The sequence below is a fragment of the Cervus canadensis genome, chromosome X, assembly GCF_019320065.1.
Source record: "Cervus canadensis isolate Bull #8, Minnesota chromosome X, ASM1932006v1, whole genome shotgun sequence".
Taxonomy (NCBI): Eukaryota; Metazoa; Chordata; class Mammalia; order Artiodactyla; family Cervidae; genus Cervus; species Cervus canadensis.
The window spans coordinates 60,105,771-60,125,886 of record NC_057419.1 but is presented as its reverse complement, the minus strand read 5'-3'; the positions used below and the strand labels follow the sequence as shown (position 1 = coordinate 60,125,886).

General features: G+C 38.9%; 1 protein-coding gene across 2 annotated transcripts in view; it reads left to right on the top strand.

Annotated features, from left to right (window-relative positions):
* The window catches only part of AR (androgen receptor), a 185,790-nt gene that overhangs the window by 142,974 nt on the left and 22,700 nt on the right, over positions 1–20,116 (top strand). For both annotated transcript variants that reach the window (XM_043458523.1, XM_043458522.1), the window contains exon 3: positions 3,827–3,943. In XM_043458523.1, coding sequence (XP_043314458.1) covers positions 3,827–3,943 — 117 coding nt within the window. The remainder of the gene's footprint in view (positions 1–3,826; positions 3,944–20,116) is intronic.

The window sequence follows — 20,116 nt, the reverse complement described above, 5'->3', positions numbered from 1 at the left end:
AAAAGTTTACACACCCACCTACAATACCTTCACACCATTAATTAGTAGTAAATGTTCACCAATCTTCCTTGTGAAAATGATGTCTTATTTCATATTTCTATAATTACTAATAAAATTTAAATTTTACAATTTTCATATGCTTATTGATCTTTTGTGTTCTTCTTTTATTTGCCTGTTCATGTCTGTTGCCCATATTTCTATCATACTACTCATCTTTATAGATCAAGGAAATTAACCACTACTTTTACATACTTGATACCAATATGTATTTTTTAGTTCGTGATTGTCTTCAGATTATATTATTATGTTTGTTTCATGTAAGAAAACTTAAATATTTTCAAGTCTATCAGAATTTTCACTTCCATATTCTTTATTGTCATGTTCTAAAAATCCCCATTGGATCTTCAAAAATTAAAAAAAAATGTTCACCTACAATATTTCAACATCTAACAATATTTCAATAGTTCCTTTTTTGTTTTTCTATTGACATATTTAATTCATCTGGAATTTATTTTGGTTTCAACTGGTAATTTAACTTTATTATCTTTTCCAAATGAGTAACCAGTTGTTCTGGCACCATTTAATGAATAAATCATCCTTTCTTTGCTGATTTATAATGATATATTGCATATGCAGTCTGTTTTTGACTTCTCTGGTCTGATCAATCTGTGCTGGAATCAATACCAATCTGTTGTAATCATTATGGAGTTATAATACTTAAAATGTCTGGTAGGAAAAGTCTCATTACTCTTTTTTTTTTTCAAATAATATCTTGGCAATATCACACATTTTATCCCTTTAGATAAACTTTAGGATTATTTTGTCAAAATTTTGTTCAGGTTTGTTTAAATTTGTAGATTTGACTGGGAGAAAAGCTAGCATCCTTGCAGTATTGCATCTTCCCATCCAGGAACACTATATATCTTTCCATTTAACTCCAGTCTTCATTTACATACCTCAATAAAGGGTTTGGGGGTCAGAGCTACAAGGAGACAGATACAGAGTTTCCTGGAAGTAAGAGCCCTATGATAGAGTCCAGAGATGAAGTGGGCTAAAGTTTAAGAAAAAATGGGGCAGGGATGCTATAGAGGGATTCAAGCTTTGTATGGAATAGAGATGGTGTGACCAATGCTTAATTATTTCCAATATGTGAGATTCATAGCCTTATGCACTCTGATATGGAACAAATAAATGGTGTGATGCCAGGCTGGTCAATTTCATTTTAACGAGCATCATTTTCTTCAGCTGTATAATGAGGTATGTTGTAATCCCTGTTATACTTAATTTGTACAAAATTGTTATTAACCTTTGCAAGCTAATCAAATGGGATGGATTTTTATTTCATGTTATTATAATTTATATATTTTATTATTACTTTATGTTATATGTTATATAGTATGTAAATAAATATGTATCATATGTGCTTTATGCTTAGTTGCTCAGTGGTGTCCAACTCTTTGTGACCCCATGGACTGCAGCCCATCAGGCTCCTCTGTCCATGGGGATTCTCCAGGCAAGAATACTGGAGTGGGTTGCCATGCCCTCCCCCAGGTGATCTTCCCAACCCAGAGACTGAACCCAGGTCTCCCACATTATAAGCAGATTCTTTACCATGTGAGTCACCAGGGAAGCCGTATTGTACAGTAGATTGTAAATATAACCTTTACATGCACTGAGAAAGTGAAAATTCATGTGACTCCCTTTAATGGCGTATTCACTTTATTGCAGTAGTCTGGAACCACACCTGTAATATCTCTGAGATGTCTTCAGGATTGCAGGAACACTGATTCTGTGAGGGTGTCCCAGTTCTAGAACATTCACAGCACTAGAAATGAACCCACTAGAATTGGTACAGGGCCTGCCTTCTAGGAGTTGGCACCCAAAAGCTGTATGGCAGTTATCATAGCACCATCCTTTCTATACACATATTACCATCCTCAGTTTGAAGCACAAAGAAGCTGTTTGCAAGTTATGTGTTCTGTTTATACAAATAAAATCTTGCGGTATGGTAGAAAGGTTATTGGCCTAGAGGCCTTAATTTTGTCATTGTTGAATGAAAGTGATGATAGTACCTACCTCAAAGCATTGTTGAGGTGATTTATTTAAATAGCACATGTAAAAAAAAAAAATAAAAAAAATAAAAATAAATAGCACATGTAAATCCCCTCACATAGCCTTGTTCATAGTAAATGCCTATTAAATGGTAGTTTTTCTTCCTTCTGGTGCCTCTAATTCAGTGTTCTTCAGTCAAGTCACCTCCCCAGAACTCATCCTTGGAATGAAAGTGTTGTTTTGGGGTGAACTTTAACAGTTCTTTCAAGCCCAGCATTTTGGAGTCCTTTGACAAAGGGAAGAGAAAAAGAGAGGGAGGGAGGAAAAGGAAATTTTATAATCTGGTTACACTGAATCTCCAACATAAAATAACCTACTGCAATAGATGAGTTTTCTGTGACAGTTATGTACATTTTAGGCTGAGTGAAGAGAGAGGAAAGCTGAGCTGTAGCTAAATTTGTGGGTTCCCCTGATATCAAATAACAATTGTTTTTCAATTTGTCTTTCTTTTCCCTACAACAAACATTCTTCCCCTGCCAAAAGAAGCCTCCTTAAAATCTTGATCTATTCCATAAAGTAAAGCATGGCAGCAAATGAGAAAAAGAAAATACCAAGGACTTGGCAAAAGAAAGGGGTGGGATGAGGGGAAGAAAAATCTCAGGCTAGGGGCAGGACAAAGAGCATAAGTTCTGCATGTTTTAGAATAGCAGGTATTACTATCTATTTCTGCTGATAACTCTATGTGCCTCTAGATCTCTCCGTTCAACTTCAGTATTCATTAAATCAGTGTTTATTAAAGACCTACTGTGTGCCAGGCCTGTGTTAGGAACAAGGAATGAAGTATGTGTTTTTGAGTGGAACTCCATGTTTTTCTTTGAACAGCTATGATCTTAAGGATTTCTGAGTGTGAAAATGTGTATGGTGTGTTTGTGTGTATATATTTCTGTGTATCTCTCACAACTTCATGTGTACATGACAGTAATTGTTTTTCTTCTTCTATCTTCAGAAGACTTCCTTTCATTTGCTGTGTTTACAAAGAGTGGGCTTTATCCCTTTGATTTTTATACCCTGAAAGCTTGGTGGTATGATCATTAACTTTTTAAAAATTAATTTATTTGTTATAATTGGAGGCTAATTACTTTACAATATTGTGGTGGTTTTTGCCATACATTGACATGAATCGTCTATGGGTGTACATGTGTCCCCATGTCCCGAACTCCCCTCCTATCTCCCTCCCCATTCCATCTCTCTGGGTTGTCCCAGTGAACCGACTCTGAGTGCCTTGTTTCATGCATCAAAAGTGGACTGGTCATCTATTTCACATATGGTAATATATATGTTTCAATGCTATTCTCTCAAATCATCCCACCCTCGCCTTCTCCCACAGAGCCCAAAAGTCTGTTCTTTATATCTGTGTCTCTTTTGCTGTCTCACATAACAATTAAAAATCACATGGAGTTCTCTTTTATAGAAGGATTATCTGTACTTGTATTATGAAAAACAACCATGTTGTGTCATCCTAATAAAAGAAGTATTAGAAGGACCTGAACTGTCCATCCCTTTGAAAAACACCTATGAAAATCAAACAATACAGCACTGAATTAAATCATCATGGTTTAATAGGGTTTTGTGATCAAACTGTATGAGACCATTCCCTGTCCACCTCTCTCATTGGGCAGGATATGTCTCACACCTTTTCTGTCTAGAAATACTTTCTGGAGAGGCTCTAGCGACACATTAACAGGGCTGTCTACTCTTATATTTGTTCTCCCAGGAAAACAGAAGTACCTGTGTGCCAGCAGAAATGATTGTACCATTGATAAATTCCGAAGAAAAAATTGTCCATCTTGTCGTCTCCGGAAATGCTATGAAGCAGGGATGACTCTGGGAGGTATGATACTTTTCTTCTTCTTTTTCATTCTTCCTTTCCCTCCCTTATTCTCTTGTTCTCTCTTTAAACCAGATTTTCTCTTTGATGCTTCTAAGGAGGCCAGCCATGCTCTGAAAACAGGCTGACCCCTTCACATCCAACATGGCCATCAGTCATCTGGTGCTTTTCTTTATCCTTAAACATGCTACACCACACTGTGGGGCTCATCATAGGAGCAGGAGGTGTGAAGCAGGGATCAGGACCCATCAGAGGATGAGTGAGTATGGACTTGACTTGAAGGGCTTCCCAGGGGACATAATGGTACTGACCTTATGTTGTTAAATGATGGCTAGGATGAGAGAACTAAGGAATTCAGAACAGTCGCAGGTGCAGGATGACCCAGGCACAGGCTGGCCCTGAACACCCAGGAATATTCCTCAGTTAACTGCTGCCTGTGTTGTGGTGCTGGCCACCTGGAATGAAAAGCTGCTTTTCTTTGGAATCTATGACTAGGCTGCCAAGCAGAGCCAATTTCCTATCCCACATCTCCCAGGGATGAGCAGGCTTTTTAATCATTTCCCTTTCTTTGCAAATCTATTGACAATTTCCAAAAGCATTTTTTTTAGTAACAGAGGAGTTTGACAGAATGAAGATACAGCTCTTTCAAGGGTAATCCCCCATCAAAATGCTCTCTGTCCTCTAGTCCATGTCTACCATGATTTTTGTCACCATTACAGAAAAGATTTGACTGACACTTATATTTTCCCCCTTCAAATTCGTATTCCTTCATGTTTGTATCTGTTCCCTGCCAGGTTCCTTCCTACCACTTGCCACTTCCTGAAAGATGCACCTTTCATGAGAAAAGCAAGCTTATTAGTTTACTTTGATTTGGAAATTTGAAGAAAGACAAGCCTGTTTCTGAACACCTGAAACTGTGGCCTCATACCTGAGTACTTATTATCATCCTGGAAAATCCAAGTGTTTATAATTCTACCCTCCCCCCTCCCCTCCTCAAGACTGATTTAGAGTACTTGTTTATCGTTGGCTTTCTGCAAGGTACTCAATACCTTGTCTGCCTATGTGCATATTTACAGAAATCAACATGGTAGTTTTGTAACCATCTGTGGGTCTTCATGTGGGTAGCTGTATCCTTGCCTCCTTGAAGGCTAGTAATATTCTTTAAACAAACCAAAGTATTAAAAATGAATTTACACAGGCTCAGTTTGAGACAGCCTTTCAAATAGTGTCTAGTACTCGTAGACATAGCATGCAGATGCTCTACAAGTGGTTTTCCGGTCAACTACATCAAATGAGATTCAAATCTTTGAGAAAAATAAACTTTATTCTTCTTTGCTTGGCTTACTACAGAGAAATCCTACAATTGTGGTCTACAGTGAGGAGGAAAAAACAGGGCTGGGAGTAGAGGGAGAGTGCAGGACACCCAGGAAAGTTGACAAAGGAATTGTCAAGATGAAATGAAATGTTGTCACAACATTCACGGTGGTGGGATCACCCCAGGGGGAGGATTCTGATACACTCAACTCAATTATTTAGCCCTCTCTGAATTATGTATAAGAGATGGGGGCTTCCGGATAGACAGCCCCTTAGTTTTCCATTTGCTGATACGAATTGCAAACCTGCTTTAACACAGGTAAAGTTTAATGATAATAAAAGTCTTCATAACATTTGGGCCCAAATCCTAAAATTAGTTTCATGTGTCAGCTAATATCATCCACTGTAAAGCATCTGTAACATGATTACAGTGAATCCCTTGTGAAAAGAAGTATGTATATAACAGACAATTTCACTAGTCCATATAGCATTGTGACATAAATCTATACATTAATTTCTTGAAGAGAGTGGTAAAGTAAGTTTTTAAATTGATTTATTAAGGTATTTAAATTTGAATGAGCTTGGTCAACACAATGAAAAGAAGCTGAGAAGTGCTGTGGCTGGCTCTGGTTTCAGTTCCCTTTTTACATTTATTGAATGTCTCCTATGTACAAGGAACCATGCTAGGCAATAGAGCTTCAGGCAGGCAAACTTCAAGAAATGTTCACAAGATACAAGGATTCTTGATGTTTTGTAAATGGTCTTGCCTTTGGAGTCAGGCAGACCTAGGTTAAAGGCCCAGCACTATTATTCACTGTTCCCCCTCTAAGCTTCAATTTCTTCATCTGTAATTTAGACATACCATTCTCACGGAGCTGTAATGGGGATCTGATGACATGATGAATGTGAACATCCTTGGTAAATGACAAAGTGCTAGACAAATGTAAGGACTTATGATAGTAAGGTCAGTGGTAATTTAGCTGGTAAAGCTGTTCACAGAACTTCCCAGTTGGCTTTAACCCTGTTACTTGGCATGCCCTATAATACGTAATAGCTCCAACAGACAGAACATTATCAGAAATCATCTCAAAACAAAAGTATTATCAAGATCCTGCCTGAAAGCCAATTCTAGTAATTAAGGGACTCATACAGTATATTCAAGCACCACATCAATAAAAACCTAAGTATTTACCCTCTTAGATACTATTGTTTGGGAAACAAACCTTTCCATTTTGCTAAACTTATCTTCATAGTCCCTGCTTCCCTGCTGCAAACCCCTCCCAAGTTTATTTTTATCTTGCAATTTCAGTGTATACTACAACTTTACTCAAATAATGGAAAAAAGGAAGCAAACATCAATACAGTGATCCTTTTGAATATACTAGTAATAGACTTCCTTTTTCATCAGATGTGGGTTTAGCATCAACATTTTGATCACCTTGAAGGAGGATTTATATAGTTTTGTTTTATTTTTCCTACCGCTCAATTCAAAGTTATATAATATATTCCAAAATGGCAATTAAGAATATGGTTTTGGGTAATTCCTTTCTCCCCTCTGAGGCTCATTTTCTCATCATAAAAATAAAGTAATGAGCTTCACCAAGGACCTTTTAAGAATGACCATTTTGTGATTCTGTGTCTAAGCTCACAGAGAAAGAATTGTAGATGTGACAGTCCTTTTTTGGATTGTCCATTCACTGTCCCAGAAATATAGATTAGTCTAGACTTATGTACTTTGACTCGCATAGTGACTTTAGCTACCTCTGGTCACACCTAAGTAAAATATATCATGTGTCTAGACTGTATGGATAGGTGCTTGATGGAGTGGAGGGTAGAAGGACTGTCTTTGTATCTTAGAGAAGCTGGCACTCTGCAACTGATGGCTGCTTGATCTTGATGCCTCAAAGTCTCTAATTTAGCTTTCTCTGTAGTATTTGGTAATGGAATCTCCTCAGCTCAAAGATACTTAAAACACATACCCTTTTGTTTTTGCTTCCAGGCCTCTATACCTGTTGATTCTTATTGTTTAACTGTTCTTACTGTTTCTGAAAGGATCCTGGAGGTGATTGGATTCTCAGCATGGTTCCCTTAAAGGCTACCTCCAGGCTCTCAACTGCCCATCTACAACAAGGATAGGCTTTTCTTTGAACATGATTTGTTTCTGCCTGCTTTGGAAAAACCACATGTCTCTAATTGCTTCAATAATCTAACCTTCTTGCCTACTCTTCATTTAGAATTTTTTTTAAATGTAACTGTCCAAAGATGCACTTTCTCTCTGATGAATTAACTGCTCTTTTTTTTCACAGCTCATAATTTAAGTAAATAGAGTCACCTCACTTTTCTCTGTACTTCTTAATGATATACTCCCAGTTTTCAAGATGGAATGAGAAAGAAAGAATTACTTTTACCCACCATATTCTTCCCTGACGCTTCTTTCTTTCTCATTTGCTTTCCTGTTCCTCCCAAAACACTATTTATTTCTGTGTTAAGCAACTCTTGAATTCTCAACTTTTAATAAATGGCATTGGCCCCTGCTTATTCCCTCCTCTCCTGAACCATGGAAGATGGTAGGCCTTTTAGGAATTTCAGGTAACAGCCAAACCCCAGACATGGAGAAGAAACATGAAGCTCCAGAGCTTGTGAGAATTGGAAGTATGCAGCATTTTCTTCAGGGATTACTCTAACATATATGAGAAGTCTCATTCCTTCTAGGGGCTAAACTCCACACCTGAGACTCAAAACTATTAATAGATCTGCAGGTTTTAACAACCTCCATGATTCTCTAGTTGAGAGGATATCCTGGTCTGATGTTGCCATGAGCACTACAAACATCCTTATCATTTTCTAGTGTTGACAAGAGCCTTGATATCAGTTCTTTCATCATTCCCCATGCTCATGGGCAGCCCACCACTGCTACTTCTGGTTCACATGCCTTGGATGCAATAGAATGATTCCAGTGCTGAAATACCACTCATAGCCTGATTCTTCAGGAGACAAGTTTCACATTTATTCATCCATCTATCCTTTCATCCTTCCAACCAGCCAACTAGCTAGGCCTTTCATATTTCCATCCTTCCATTCATCTAGTTATCCACTTAACAAATACTCCTTGAGTGCCAGCTATGTGCCCGTTTCTGTAGTAGGCATTTTGGGGGAACATAGATGAATAAGATACAATCCCTGTCCTCAAAAAGTTAAATAATTGGAGACAGGCAGTGATAACTAATACAGCTTAACCTTAAAGAATAAATAGGAAATGACTGGGAAGAAGTTGAGTGAGGTAGAGGGAAAGGACATTCAAAGCAAAGTACACAGTTTGAATAAATTCAGAGAGACATTTTAAATAAGCATCAAGGTTTATAGGAATAACACAAGTATTAATAGTTTAATATAGTCAGATTTGGGCTTCCCTGGTGGCTGAGATGGAAAAGAATCTGCCTGCAATGTGGGAGACCTGGGTTCAGTACCTGGACTGGGAAGATCCCCTGAAGAAGGGGTGACAACCCACTCCAGTATTCTTGCCTGGAGAATTCCATGGGCAGAGGAGCCTGGTGAACTATAGTCCATGGGGTCACAAAGAGTTGGACATGACTGAGTAACTTAACACTTTCACTTTTACTTTCGTGGCCAGATCTGGGGAAATAGGGAAGGCAAGCTGAAACCACTCTGAAAATATACTTGGTTGTTAATGCTAAAAGATTTGAACTTCAGGCAGTTGAAGAGCTATGACATGGGATAGACATGTTCACATATCCATTTTATTTGCATGTTTGTTTTGTAAGAGAATTAGTGAGGGCTTAAGTTTTATAAAAGGAGATAGTAGCCCAGGTAGTGAGAGAGAAAGAAATTTCTAGCATCAATTTTGTTAAACATCTAGGATTACAGCTTTGGTTCCTGGAGTTAGTTGCCTCTGTTCAGATTGATGCCTGCAAGTACTGACCACATGCATAAGCCCTTCCCTTATACAAGCCTGTTGCCTTGATCTAGGCCAGTGCTTCTTGGTGTGAGTTCTGAGAAAAATAGTTCTGTGATATGATACATGAAAATATATTTTTATGGTTGAAAAAGTTAGGAAAACCTGCATATTATAGTCTTGATCAGGAATATTTACAGTGCATGTTATCATATCACAGACCTTGTCAAATATTGCAGTAAAATAACCTGAGGAGCTTAGTAACTCAGGATTCCCAAATTTATCTCACAAACAGAATCCTGTTTTTATATAACACTTGCTAATATCCTATAAAACCGATTTTTTCTGGAATGTACTTTGGAAAACTTGGTTATAGATAAATACTCTATCCTAAAGTAGATGATACCACTAGCCCAGGTCATGCATTTATAGATGTGTATATCTACATGTATATTGCTCACAAGGAGAATCAATTAAGAATGACTTCATGACCAAGAGCCAACGATCTTCACCACATCTCAAGAGTATGCACCAATGCCTTCTAAAACAACTAAAGTAAACTATTTTGGGTATATATATATTGTCATACACAAAGGATAGGATATAATTCAGGCCTAAGCAGGGTTACTAAGTAAGTTTCCTAATGGTCATAGGTACATATTCCTTACCCAAGGAGCATGCTAGATACATTATTTCTGAGAAGCATGATGACTTCTAGCATCATGCAAAGTGATCACTAAATATTTTGGCTATCTAGATATTCTACCCTAAAGTTTAACAGTCCTTTTTCTCTGACTAGCATTCCAACATCCACCCAGAACCTCATCATGGTGCTACCACATACCTTCATTATTCATGTCAGAGGCCTAGAAATCACAAATTTTAAGACTTTGGGTCCCATTGCCTACCCAATGATTGAATCCCCTCAAAGCCCCTTTCAGCAAGCAGCAGAGTATTAAGTGTCATAAAGACTCAACAATGTAGAACTCAGTTAATAGAGTTTCTTCCCTTCTGCTTTGACTCTGTAGATTAGAGCCCCAAAAGTCTCTAGGTTGGAGATGCAAGCAGTAAGTCTCAATTCTGAGCAATGCTACTCCCCACACAAATGTCTTAGATACTTGAGTACTCCTACAGATCTGTATAACTGAGGCATGCACAGAGGAGTATAATTGCCATATAAATTTTGACATCAACATGTCCATGTGGCTCAGCAGTTACAGTTTCTGGTTTTCTTTTTTTATTTTGGTTTCATGTTTTAGGAGGTCCTCGGTATAGTGGAAATAGCTTGATGGACTAGGATACAGACAGGCCTTGTTTCTCGTCCTAGCTCTGCCACTTACTATCTTGATGACCTTGGATAACTTATTAAATCTCTCTGAGCCTCAGTTTCCTCAACTCAATTTCCTAACTACATTATGGGAATAATAAAATCTTCCTTACAAAATTGTGGTAAATTTGTAAAGAAGCTAACACATAGTAAGTATACAATGAATATCATTGTGCCTCCTTTTTCAGATGAAAATTGGTCTGTGTGCTCCCAGTCACCACTGAAGCCTGTTCTCTTTGCTATAGCAGTGGGGATTTTGGCACTGGTTCCTTGGTTCTCTAGTCTCTGAATTTCCCTTGAATTAACCCTTGTAATCTGTCCTCCAAGGCCAATATTGTCATCTTCCAACTGGTTACATACATATTTGGTGACATATTGGAGAGTAAAAGGTATCTTTCTAATTGTAGTTCTCAAGTGAACTTTTATATGGAATTACCTCCAAACCACATTGTCTGGGACAGCATATATATGCTGTAGTCTGTCTCTGAATATTTGTTTTTATAAAACTGTGATTAGAAGTAAATAATTTTCTCTGATCATCAAAATTGATGATATCTGGTTCTGAATAAGTATCTCACTTGTAAAATCACCACTTAAAATCCTTGAGTTTTTAAAGTGTAATAGCAGCAGATTTTATTGTTGTTTGCTTTTGCTGTGAGTGCTCCAAATTCCCTCAGTTGCTTTTGAGAGAGTAAAATGATGTCATAGGCAATATTTTTTGAAGGTACTATGCTGAAAGCTAAGAGTACACAGCACACAATAGGTCATATATACAAAAGCAGGTATTTTCCAAATATAACAATTTAGAAAAAAAGCTTCATATGAGCTGATAATATAACTGTTTGTATGAAAACCTTTTACTTTTGATTTAAGAAAAGTGCCACTTGTTCTTACAAATTGGAGAATGTATTACTTAAGATCAACAAAAGTGTTTAGAATATTTTCTTATTGTCCTGAACTTCTACATAGAAAATTTACCTGAGAAAGACGCTTTCTTAGAGACTTTTGTACATCCTTTTGGATCATGTTTTTTGAAGTAGAACTAAGGGGAAAATATTCAACCATCCAGAAACCAGTAGAGCCTTCAAATGGTCTATTACTGATAATATTTCCATGACAACAGATATATAGAAAGTAAACTGCAAATGGCATGGCTACCCTGGATCACCTCTTTTAGAACCAAGTTCCATTCTCTTCAGTCCATTTCATCGTTGCTGCAGTTTTTAGATCTCTTAAGCCTGGCATAGAATGTATTTCTTGCCACTGTTTAATACCCCATTGGACCAGTGGTTCTGTGGCTGAAGTGAAAATTGATTGTTGAGGGACATTTCAGACTTTTAACAGTCAGCAATTAAAAAAAAAATGAAAAAAAAAATGTAAGCACGAATCCTGAAGAAATCACCTGCGAAAAACTTGGCCTGGCATTTCAAACTAAAAGGAAAATCTGGATCTTGACCAAAGACAAAAGGTCACCAGCCTGGGCCTGCACAGTGTGGTGTATCATGCTGACCACAATGAAACTGGAAGAGACTGAGGACTCTCACCAGGGTGGCAAATGAGGCATAGAAGCTTTGATTAGTGAGCTGTTAGGTGCAGAGACATTAATTTCGAAGCATTCCCATCGCCAGGCTGAGTAATAATGCTTGTAATATTATGGGATTGTTTGGCTGCTACAAGAAATTCAGAAGACCAAATAGGGAGTCTTTGTTGGCCTCTGAGTGGCTATAAGGAGACTATTAAATTTCACCTCCCTTCTCTCCCTCCATATCCTTTCCTCTCAACCACAACCACCACTTCATTCTTGCCCAAGAGGCGCATACAAACACATATATGTCCTTTAGTATATTGATCAATAAAGCAGAAAAGAAAGAGAAAGAGGAAAAGCCCCCAAAACTCCAAATAAAGAATTTTCCATTTCCCAGTCTCACTTCTGTCTTCCAGTTAGATAGGAAATGAGAAGAAAACCTCTAGTCCAAAATGACAGGCACCCCTTCTCCCCAACTTTGCATTGCTGCCTCTTATATCAGAGGATCTGACTCAAGTATCTGATTATGGGGCCAGCTAACATGCTAGCACATCTTCAAGTTGCTATGTTCACCAGTGTCTCTCTTTTATATTAGAAAAATTCCAGGTTAGATATTGCAAACATCTCATAATGACCAGACACTGAAGAAAGGCTGACCTTATTTGCCTTATTCAAAATGAGGGTTCTAGAGGATTTTATTGGATATCCCAGAAACACCTGGAATGCGAAACTTGGGGACTTAAGCCCCTGCTCCTCAACAGAAACTCTGATGTTGGGACTGGAGACTACTCTCTTAGTTGATTAGTCCTCCCAGTGAGGCTGATGGTATTTCCCTACCTCATAGCTATGTGAGGACTAAGTAGTAGAGTTACCAGTTCATGTAGCTGTGACTCTCATGATTGTTGTTTTTTATAATATGACTTGGTATTAGAAAAGGGCCCTTTGACTGTTTTTGATCATATATGATGGCATTAGGCACTGACTCAAGTGGATACAGTGAAGCTCTAGTGCAGTTCCTTGCTTTCCAGTGTGCTACTGCTGCAAAGAAGCTTAGCTAATGGGACTCAAAGAGCTGCTTTGAACAAGAAGCCACTGTCCCTATCTGAGGCTCCTGTGGTCATTTTCACTTGGTTATTTTACAATTCACAAGTTTCCTCTTACCTCTATTTTGCTGGACCTCTGCCGTGGAGCTAGATTGTAACCTTAGGCTCCATCATTGAGCTGAAGGTAGTAGCTGATCCATACAAGTTCAGTAAGCAAAGACCAGATTTCTGATTCCCCTAGAGGAACACCTCCAAGAAGGCAGCCAGCCGTCTCTTCAAACAGACCAGGAGAGTACAATCAGACATTCTTTTTCTCCTTATTCTCAAAGTTAATGTGACTTCCCTTTTAGCAGTGCACACACACTTGAACTTTTCATAAACCGAAAGAAGGCAAAATCTAAGAACCAGTGCCTACTTTCTTGTTTTCTATTGAAGTTAAGATGATGGAAGAAAGTTGATAAGACTTTACCTCTTAACTTCTAGCTTTAGTGCCCCACACTATTCACTTACATCATACAATTGCTTCTCCATCAAGTGTGATGCTTTGTTCTTCTCCCAGGCCAGCCTCAAACTTTGCATTGATATAAGAGGAGAGAGCCTTAGAATTTACAATATTTTGCTATGCTCTGCCTCTGCCTCAGAGACTTCATCTTGAAGCTAGCTTCCTTCTGGTAGATGTGGAATCTTTGAGGCCGGGGGCTGACAAATGTGAGGGTCAGAAGCACTCTTCCAGCCTCACCTGGAGCCTGCATTTTCCACCCTCTTCCTTCTTCTCTCTCCACCTACACACACACACACACACACACACACACACGCACACACACATCTCTCTCCTTCTCTGACTCAACAACATTCTGGAGAAAAACCAAGGAAAGACTTCCAGGAGGGAAGGGAATTAATTTCCCCCTCTTTGGGGCAGAATTTTAACCTCCAGGCCAACAAGAGTTTCCCTAATGTGAATTGAAAGGCTAATGTGGTTTATTTTTTAACTGCTTTCTATTTGTTTGAATGTTGCATATTTCTGCTAGTGAATTTTCCTTTAATAAAACCATTAATACACCCATGGTATTTTCTTATTTACAACAGACTGACAGAATTAATGCTGTTAACATTGGGCCTTTTTTCTTTTTCTTTTTTCTTTCTTTCTTTTTTTTTTTTTCTCTCGTTTGCTTTCCAGGTCATGCTGACCTGTTCGGCTTGGACTGTTTCACATTTGTTTTTAATGTCAGTTTAAATGTAATTGTAAAAGCATGTATGCTCTAAATTCATGTAGTTACTTTTTCCAGTGGAAAAGCCTGATATGTGAAACCATCTCCAGGCTCTTCAATTTCACATGAGCAGGTTTTTGGTAATGACCTTGTGCCCCTCACCCAGAATGGTATCTGGACGGTGAACCTCTTTCTTCTGGCTCAGTAGTCAGAGAGAGGAGACTTGGAAATATTTTCTGCCAGATCCTGTGCTTTGGCAAGCATGTGCAGCATTGCATATCATTCTATTATTAATTACGTTTACTCCTTCATGAACTAAAAAACATTAGACTAAATAGTCCAACATAAACCTTGAAATTTGATATTCTTTTCCCTGGCTATCCCTCTGACTCAGGATTGGAACTGGGAGAATAGGGGCATGAGCGGAAGGACCAAGAAGCCTTCTTGCCTGGGAGAATTTGGCCAACACTTGTTTGTGTACACTTACACTTGGATGCACCCCCTACTAATCTCTCACTCCATGCCTGCCAAGAACTGGCTCTGTTCCCTGTCTCTTATCCCTGTCCTAGTTATTCCCCACTCATCTCCAGCTGACCCTTCTCCCCACTAACGTGCTACCCTACCTGATAAAATTGAAAGAGTACTACCCAAGAAGTCAGGATACCTGATCCTAGTTCCTGCTCTGCTACTATCTAGCTATGTGACCTTGGGCAAGACTTGGCTTTAACCCTCAGTCTTCTCATTTTAAAAATGGGGATTAATTTCAATAGGAAAATAAGAAATAGACAAGACTTGGGGCCTTCAAGCAACTTGTTGGCAATGGAATCTTTTCTTCAAACAAAATCTGATGCAAAGCCCCAAATGAAGATACAGAATAAAGCACTGCTTTGAAAGAAGGCAGGGTTATTGGAGTCACATGCTCAGCCCCACTTTGCTTCCTCTCAGGGCACTTTAAAAATCTGTGGGGCTCCATTACTGCAGTAGATTGATGTCTGGGGGAACTTCTAATTTGTTTCTCTCTCCTAATTGGTTTAAATCCCTGTCAAAACTCTGTATGTTTCATAAGTTAGCTTTTTCAGAGAGAAATTCATCTACTTGAGATAAAGGAAATGACATGTAGAAATGTAGGGTTTAGCAACTAGCAAGAGAATAAGAGGCATCATGTATTGTCTTACAGAATTCATTCTGTGCTAAGCACCTTACATGTATTCTCTTAGGTAAAGTTATAACAACTCTATGAGGTAGATCTTATAATTATCTTAAGATTCTTAAACCTATCAGTATGGCCCTCAATCTTTGGCTTGAGACCAGTTGCCCAAGATGGAAGGCAATATTTTTATAGGTTGCTACCCTAAACAGCTTTTCAGAATGTTGTCTAGCTAGAGATTCATTCTTGGAAACTGTCATAGCCTTCCCATTGGGATACACTTTTATAAAATTCAGAGCACTTTCATTGAGATCATCTCACTTTCTCCTAATAATAGTTTTATGCAATAGTCTGATCAGATGAGAAAAGTGAGGTGTAGAAGGAATAAAGGTGTATGTCCAAGCTCAGATAGTCCATAAGACTGTGACTACCACTACCAATAATAAAAATCCCTTTATTGTGAGTACCATTTTAGAATTCTGATGTCATCATTGCATTCTGCTTCCTTAAGTTCAGTGAAATTTTTCACCATGCTGTGGTCTTGGACGGTTCTTCTGGTGGTGTTGAATCTTCACTTTACTCTCAGACACCACCACAGTGTCTATATTCCTCATTATATATTATTACATTATATATATATAATATATTATATATATTATTATATATATATTAGGTGCTAATAGTTTTCCCAATTTATAGATGTGGAAATTAATGTACATAGAACCTAAGTCTTGCCCAAAGTCACATAACTAGTGAACAATTGACCAAGGCTTAACCCTGAGGCAGTCTAACTCCAGGTTATTTGCTGTTAACTACTACGCTTTATACCTATATCAAGAAACTAAAAGCAAAAGAAGGAAAAGGATGTTCCGGAGATCATACATCAGGCTCCCCTGGATCTTAATATCCCCTGGATATTAAGCGTAATAATATCTGAATATCCCCTCTGAATATCTAAGCGTAAAGTTGTACAATGAGATCCCCTGACTCTAATCCTAGTGGATGGAAAGGTAGTTGGCATGATTTAAGCCAGAGGCCACAAATTGGTTTTCCACAGGCCAAAACTGACTTGCAGAATTTTGTCTGTCTAGCATAAACAGACTTAGACTGCCCCTAGGTAGGATATCAATCACTTTCACTGTCCCCAACCCACCCTATTTATGTTTACTAGGCTGTTTTAACTCATTTATGTACCTGTCTAACTAGTGAAGATATTCAAGCTCATGACCCATAGATTTAAGTATTATATAAGCACCTGTGCATGCACATGTGTGCACACACACACAAACACACACATAATTGCAAACATTCACATAAGTACAGCCTAGTCTGGTTTCACAAAGAATTTGAAGCTCTGCACCAAATGTACCTTTGTGTTTAGTCAACATTTAGAATTACACTTAAGACCTGAATTCAGTTTTATAAGCAATTATGTGCTGAATAAACTCAGCTACTTATTTTTTTTTTCATTTCATAATGTGTCACTCTTCCCTTCTCTGCCATTTCTGGTTCTCTATTAATCCTGCTGTCCTTCCTTCCCCATATCCAGGTTTCATTTCCTGTAGTACAGTCATTCTCTACTCTTCAGGAATGGATGGAGAATTAAGGAAATCATTTTGGAGGGCTCACTAGAATGTGCCAGGAATTATCTCTCATTTAGTTCTCGTAAGTGTCCTAAGAAGTAGGTGGTGGTACCCCCATTTTACAAGTGAGGAAACAGAATCTCAGAGAAACTAAGCAACAGGCTCAAAGTTATTAAGCTAGTAATTGATGGAACTGTGGTTTGAATCTAAGATTGTCTGATTCCAAAGCCAATTACCTTGCCAATACCACACTTTTTGTAAAGAAAGTGTATTAGTTTTCCACTTCTGCATAACAAGTAACGTCAAACTTAGTACCTATTTATCAGTTCACAGTTTTGTAAGTCAGAAGTCTGACACAGCATGACTGGATTCTCAGCTCATTGTCTCACAAGGATGAAATAAAACTATTGGCCAGGCTTCATTCTAATCTGGAGTTCACAGTCTTCTTTTAAGCTCATGTGATTATGTCAGGATTCAGTTCCTTGCAGTTGTATGATTAAGGTTTCTGTTTGCTTTCTGGCTGTCCATCAGAGGCTGTTCTTATCTTCCAGAGGCTGCCCTCATTTCTTTCCCTGTGAACTCCTCCAGTTTCAAAGCCTGCAATCTTCCATATGTTGAGTCACCCTGAGTCCATTAATATCTTTCCAAAAAGAGCCCAGTACCTTTTAAGGCTTATATGACTAGGTCAAGCCCATCAAGCATAATCACCTTCAAAATTTAACTGACTTGTGACCCTAACTACATCTGTCTATTTCTTTCACAACAGCACCTATATTAGTGTTTGACTAAAGAACTGGAAGAAAGCATGTGTACACCAGGCATGGGGAATCTTGGTGGCTATCTTAAAAGTCTACCTATCACAGGAAGTCATTATTTTATGTTTCAAATTCCCTGGTGAGATCCTAGGAAGAGAAACATCCTTGACCTTAGGGAGAGGAACTTGGACTTTCTAAGACTTTGGAAACTTCACCTCACCTTGCCTGTTCTCTGTCCATAGATGAGAAAACCTCTATCTTGAGGTACCAAGGAATGAGGCTGCAATGGTGCCTAATGGTCACAGTTGCTGTAGAAGTTACAGATTAATCACATCTACTTCTCCTAGGGAATGTACCTGGTTGGAAAAATCATTCTCTGTTGTAGAGACTGCCCTCATAGGGGTCCAATGCCACTAGGCTGAAAAGTGAATTCCCAATAGGGTCCAGGCAGCAGGATCCAGGCATCATTTAAAGGACTCCAGTCCCCTAAATATCAGGTACAGACAAGGACATGCCTTGCCAATGTCCCTTTCTTGTCACTGTTTTGACCTATGATTGAAAGACAGGGAAGAGATGAAAAGCAGCTCACATGCTGTTAGAACTATCCACCTTTACTGTCCCCTTTATCCAGATTTCACTACTCAATTTGAGCAAACCAATGGGTCTCTGCCATAAACAGGGGCCTGTCAAGCCTGTACCTGGCATGCAGGAGTTAGATCTGGCTCTGGGGCTCAGGTGCAGGAGACACAAGGGGTGTGGGGGCGGCCTTCATGGATGAAAACAAGGCCTTGGGCATTGAGTAACAGCTGAGACTAGCAATCCTCATTGTCCAGCATTCCAAGTCGTCTAGCAACATGCTGGCCTCTGCTGCAGACAGAGAACAGAGGATCCCCAGGCAGAATGAATGGAATCTGATTTCAATTATGTTCAGTACAGTCACTCTCTTTAGGCAGAGAGGCCAGAACACCTGGTGCAGCTTGGGCCACTGTGGCCGCAGGGACAGCACATTATACAGGTCCTGGAGGCAAGTGGGAATGCAGCTTCTCTTCCTCAAGCAGATGCTCTATAGGTCTAAAGGAGGAAGATATGAGAATACCAGCTAAGTTTTCACTAGCACTATGCAGAGAAGGGGGATTATTTTATGTTGATGGATTCCCCCCAGAGTCTCTACACATATTGAACTTGCTTGTAATGAGCTTACTTAGGTCCATGAGTCATCACCCCATTGAGATCTGAATCATTGGTGGGAGAGTCAAGGTGACAGAGTGTACCTTGCTAATTACATCAGCACCAACTGTTCCATGTGTCCTTCCACCTTTTAGAAAAACCCATGGATTCATCTATACACTGTTCATGTGATTTTTTTTTTTAATCAAAAACATGAGTAGGGCATGACAAATGAGACGGCTGCCCCAGAGTACATTCTAGATTCACAGCACTATTCCATAGAACTTTGCAAGATGAAGGCTATGTTCTGTATCTGTGCTGTCGGGTGTAGCAGGCCACAAGCAACATGTGACTTTTGAGCACTTACACTGTGTCTAGTCTCCCAACAGGAAGCTTCCATAAGCCTCTGATCCTTCTCCATCAAAGGGCAGACAGAATGAAAACCACAATCACAGAAAACTAACCAATCTGATCACATGAACCACAGCCTTGTCTAACTCAATGAAACTATGAGCCATGATGTGTAGGGCCACCCAAGAAGACGGGTCATGGTGGAGAGTTCTGGCAAAATGTGGTCCACTGGAGAAGGGAGTGGCAAACCACTTCAGTTTTCTTCCCTTGAGAACTCCATGAACAGTATGAAAAGGCAAAAAGATAGGACACTGAAAGAGGAACTCTCCAGGTTGATAGGTGCCCAATATGCTCCTGGAGATCAGTGGAGAAATAACTCCAGAAAGAATGAGGAGATGAGCCAAAGCAAAAACAACACCCAGTTGTGGATGTGACTGGTGATAGAAGTAAAGTCTGATGCGGTAAAGCATCACAATATTGCATCATTTCCTGGAATGTTAGGCCCATGAATCAAGGCAAATTGGAAGTGGTCAAACAGGACATGACAAGAGTGAACATTGACATTTAAGAATCAGCGAACTAAAATGGACTGGATTGGGTGAATTTAACTCAGATGACCATTATATCTACTATTGTGGGCAAGAATCCCTTAGAAGAAATGGAGTGGTCCTCAACAAAAGAGTCTGAAATGCAGTACTTGGATGCAATCTCAAAAATGACAGAATGATCTCTGTTCATTTCCAAGACAAACCACTCAATTACACAGTAATCCAAGTCTATGCCCTGACCAATAATGCTGAAGAAGCTGAAGTTGAATGGTTCTGTGAAGACCTACAAGACCTT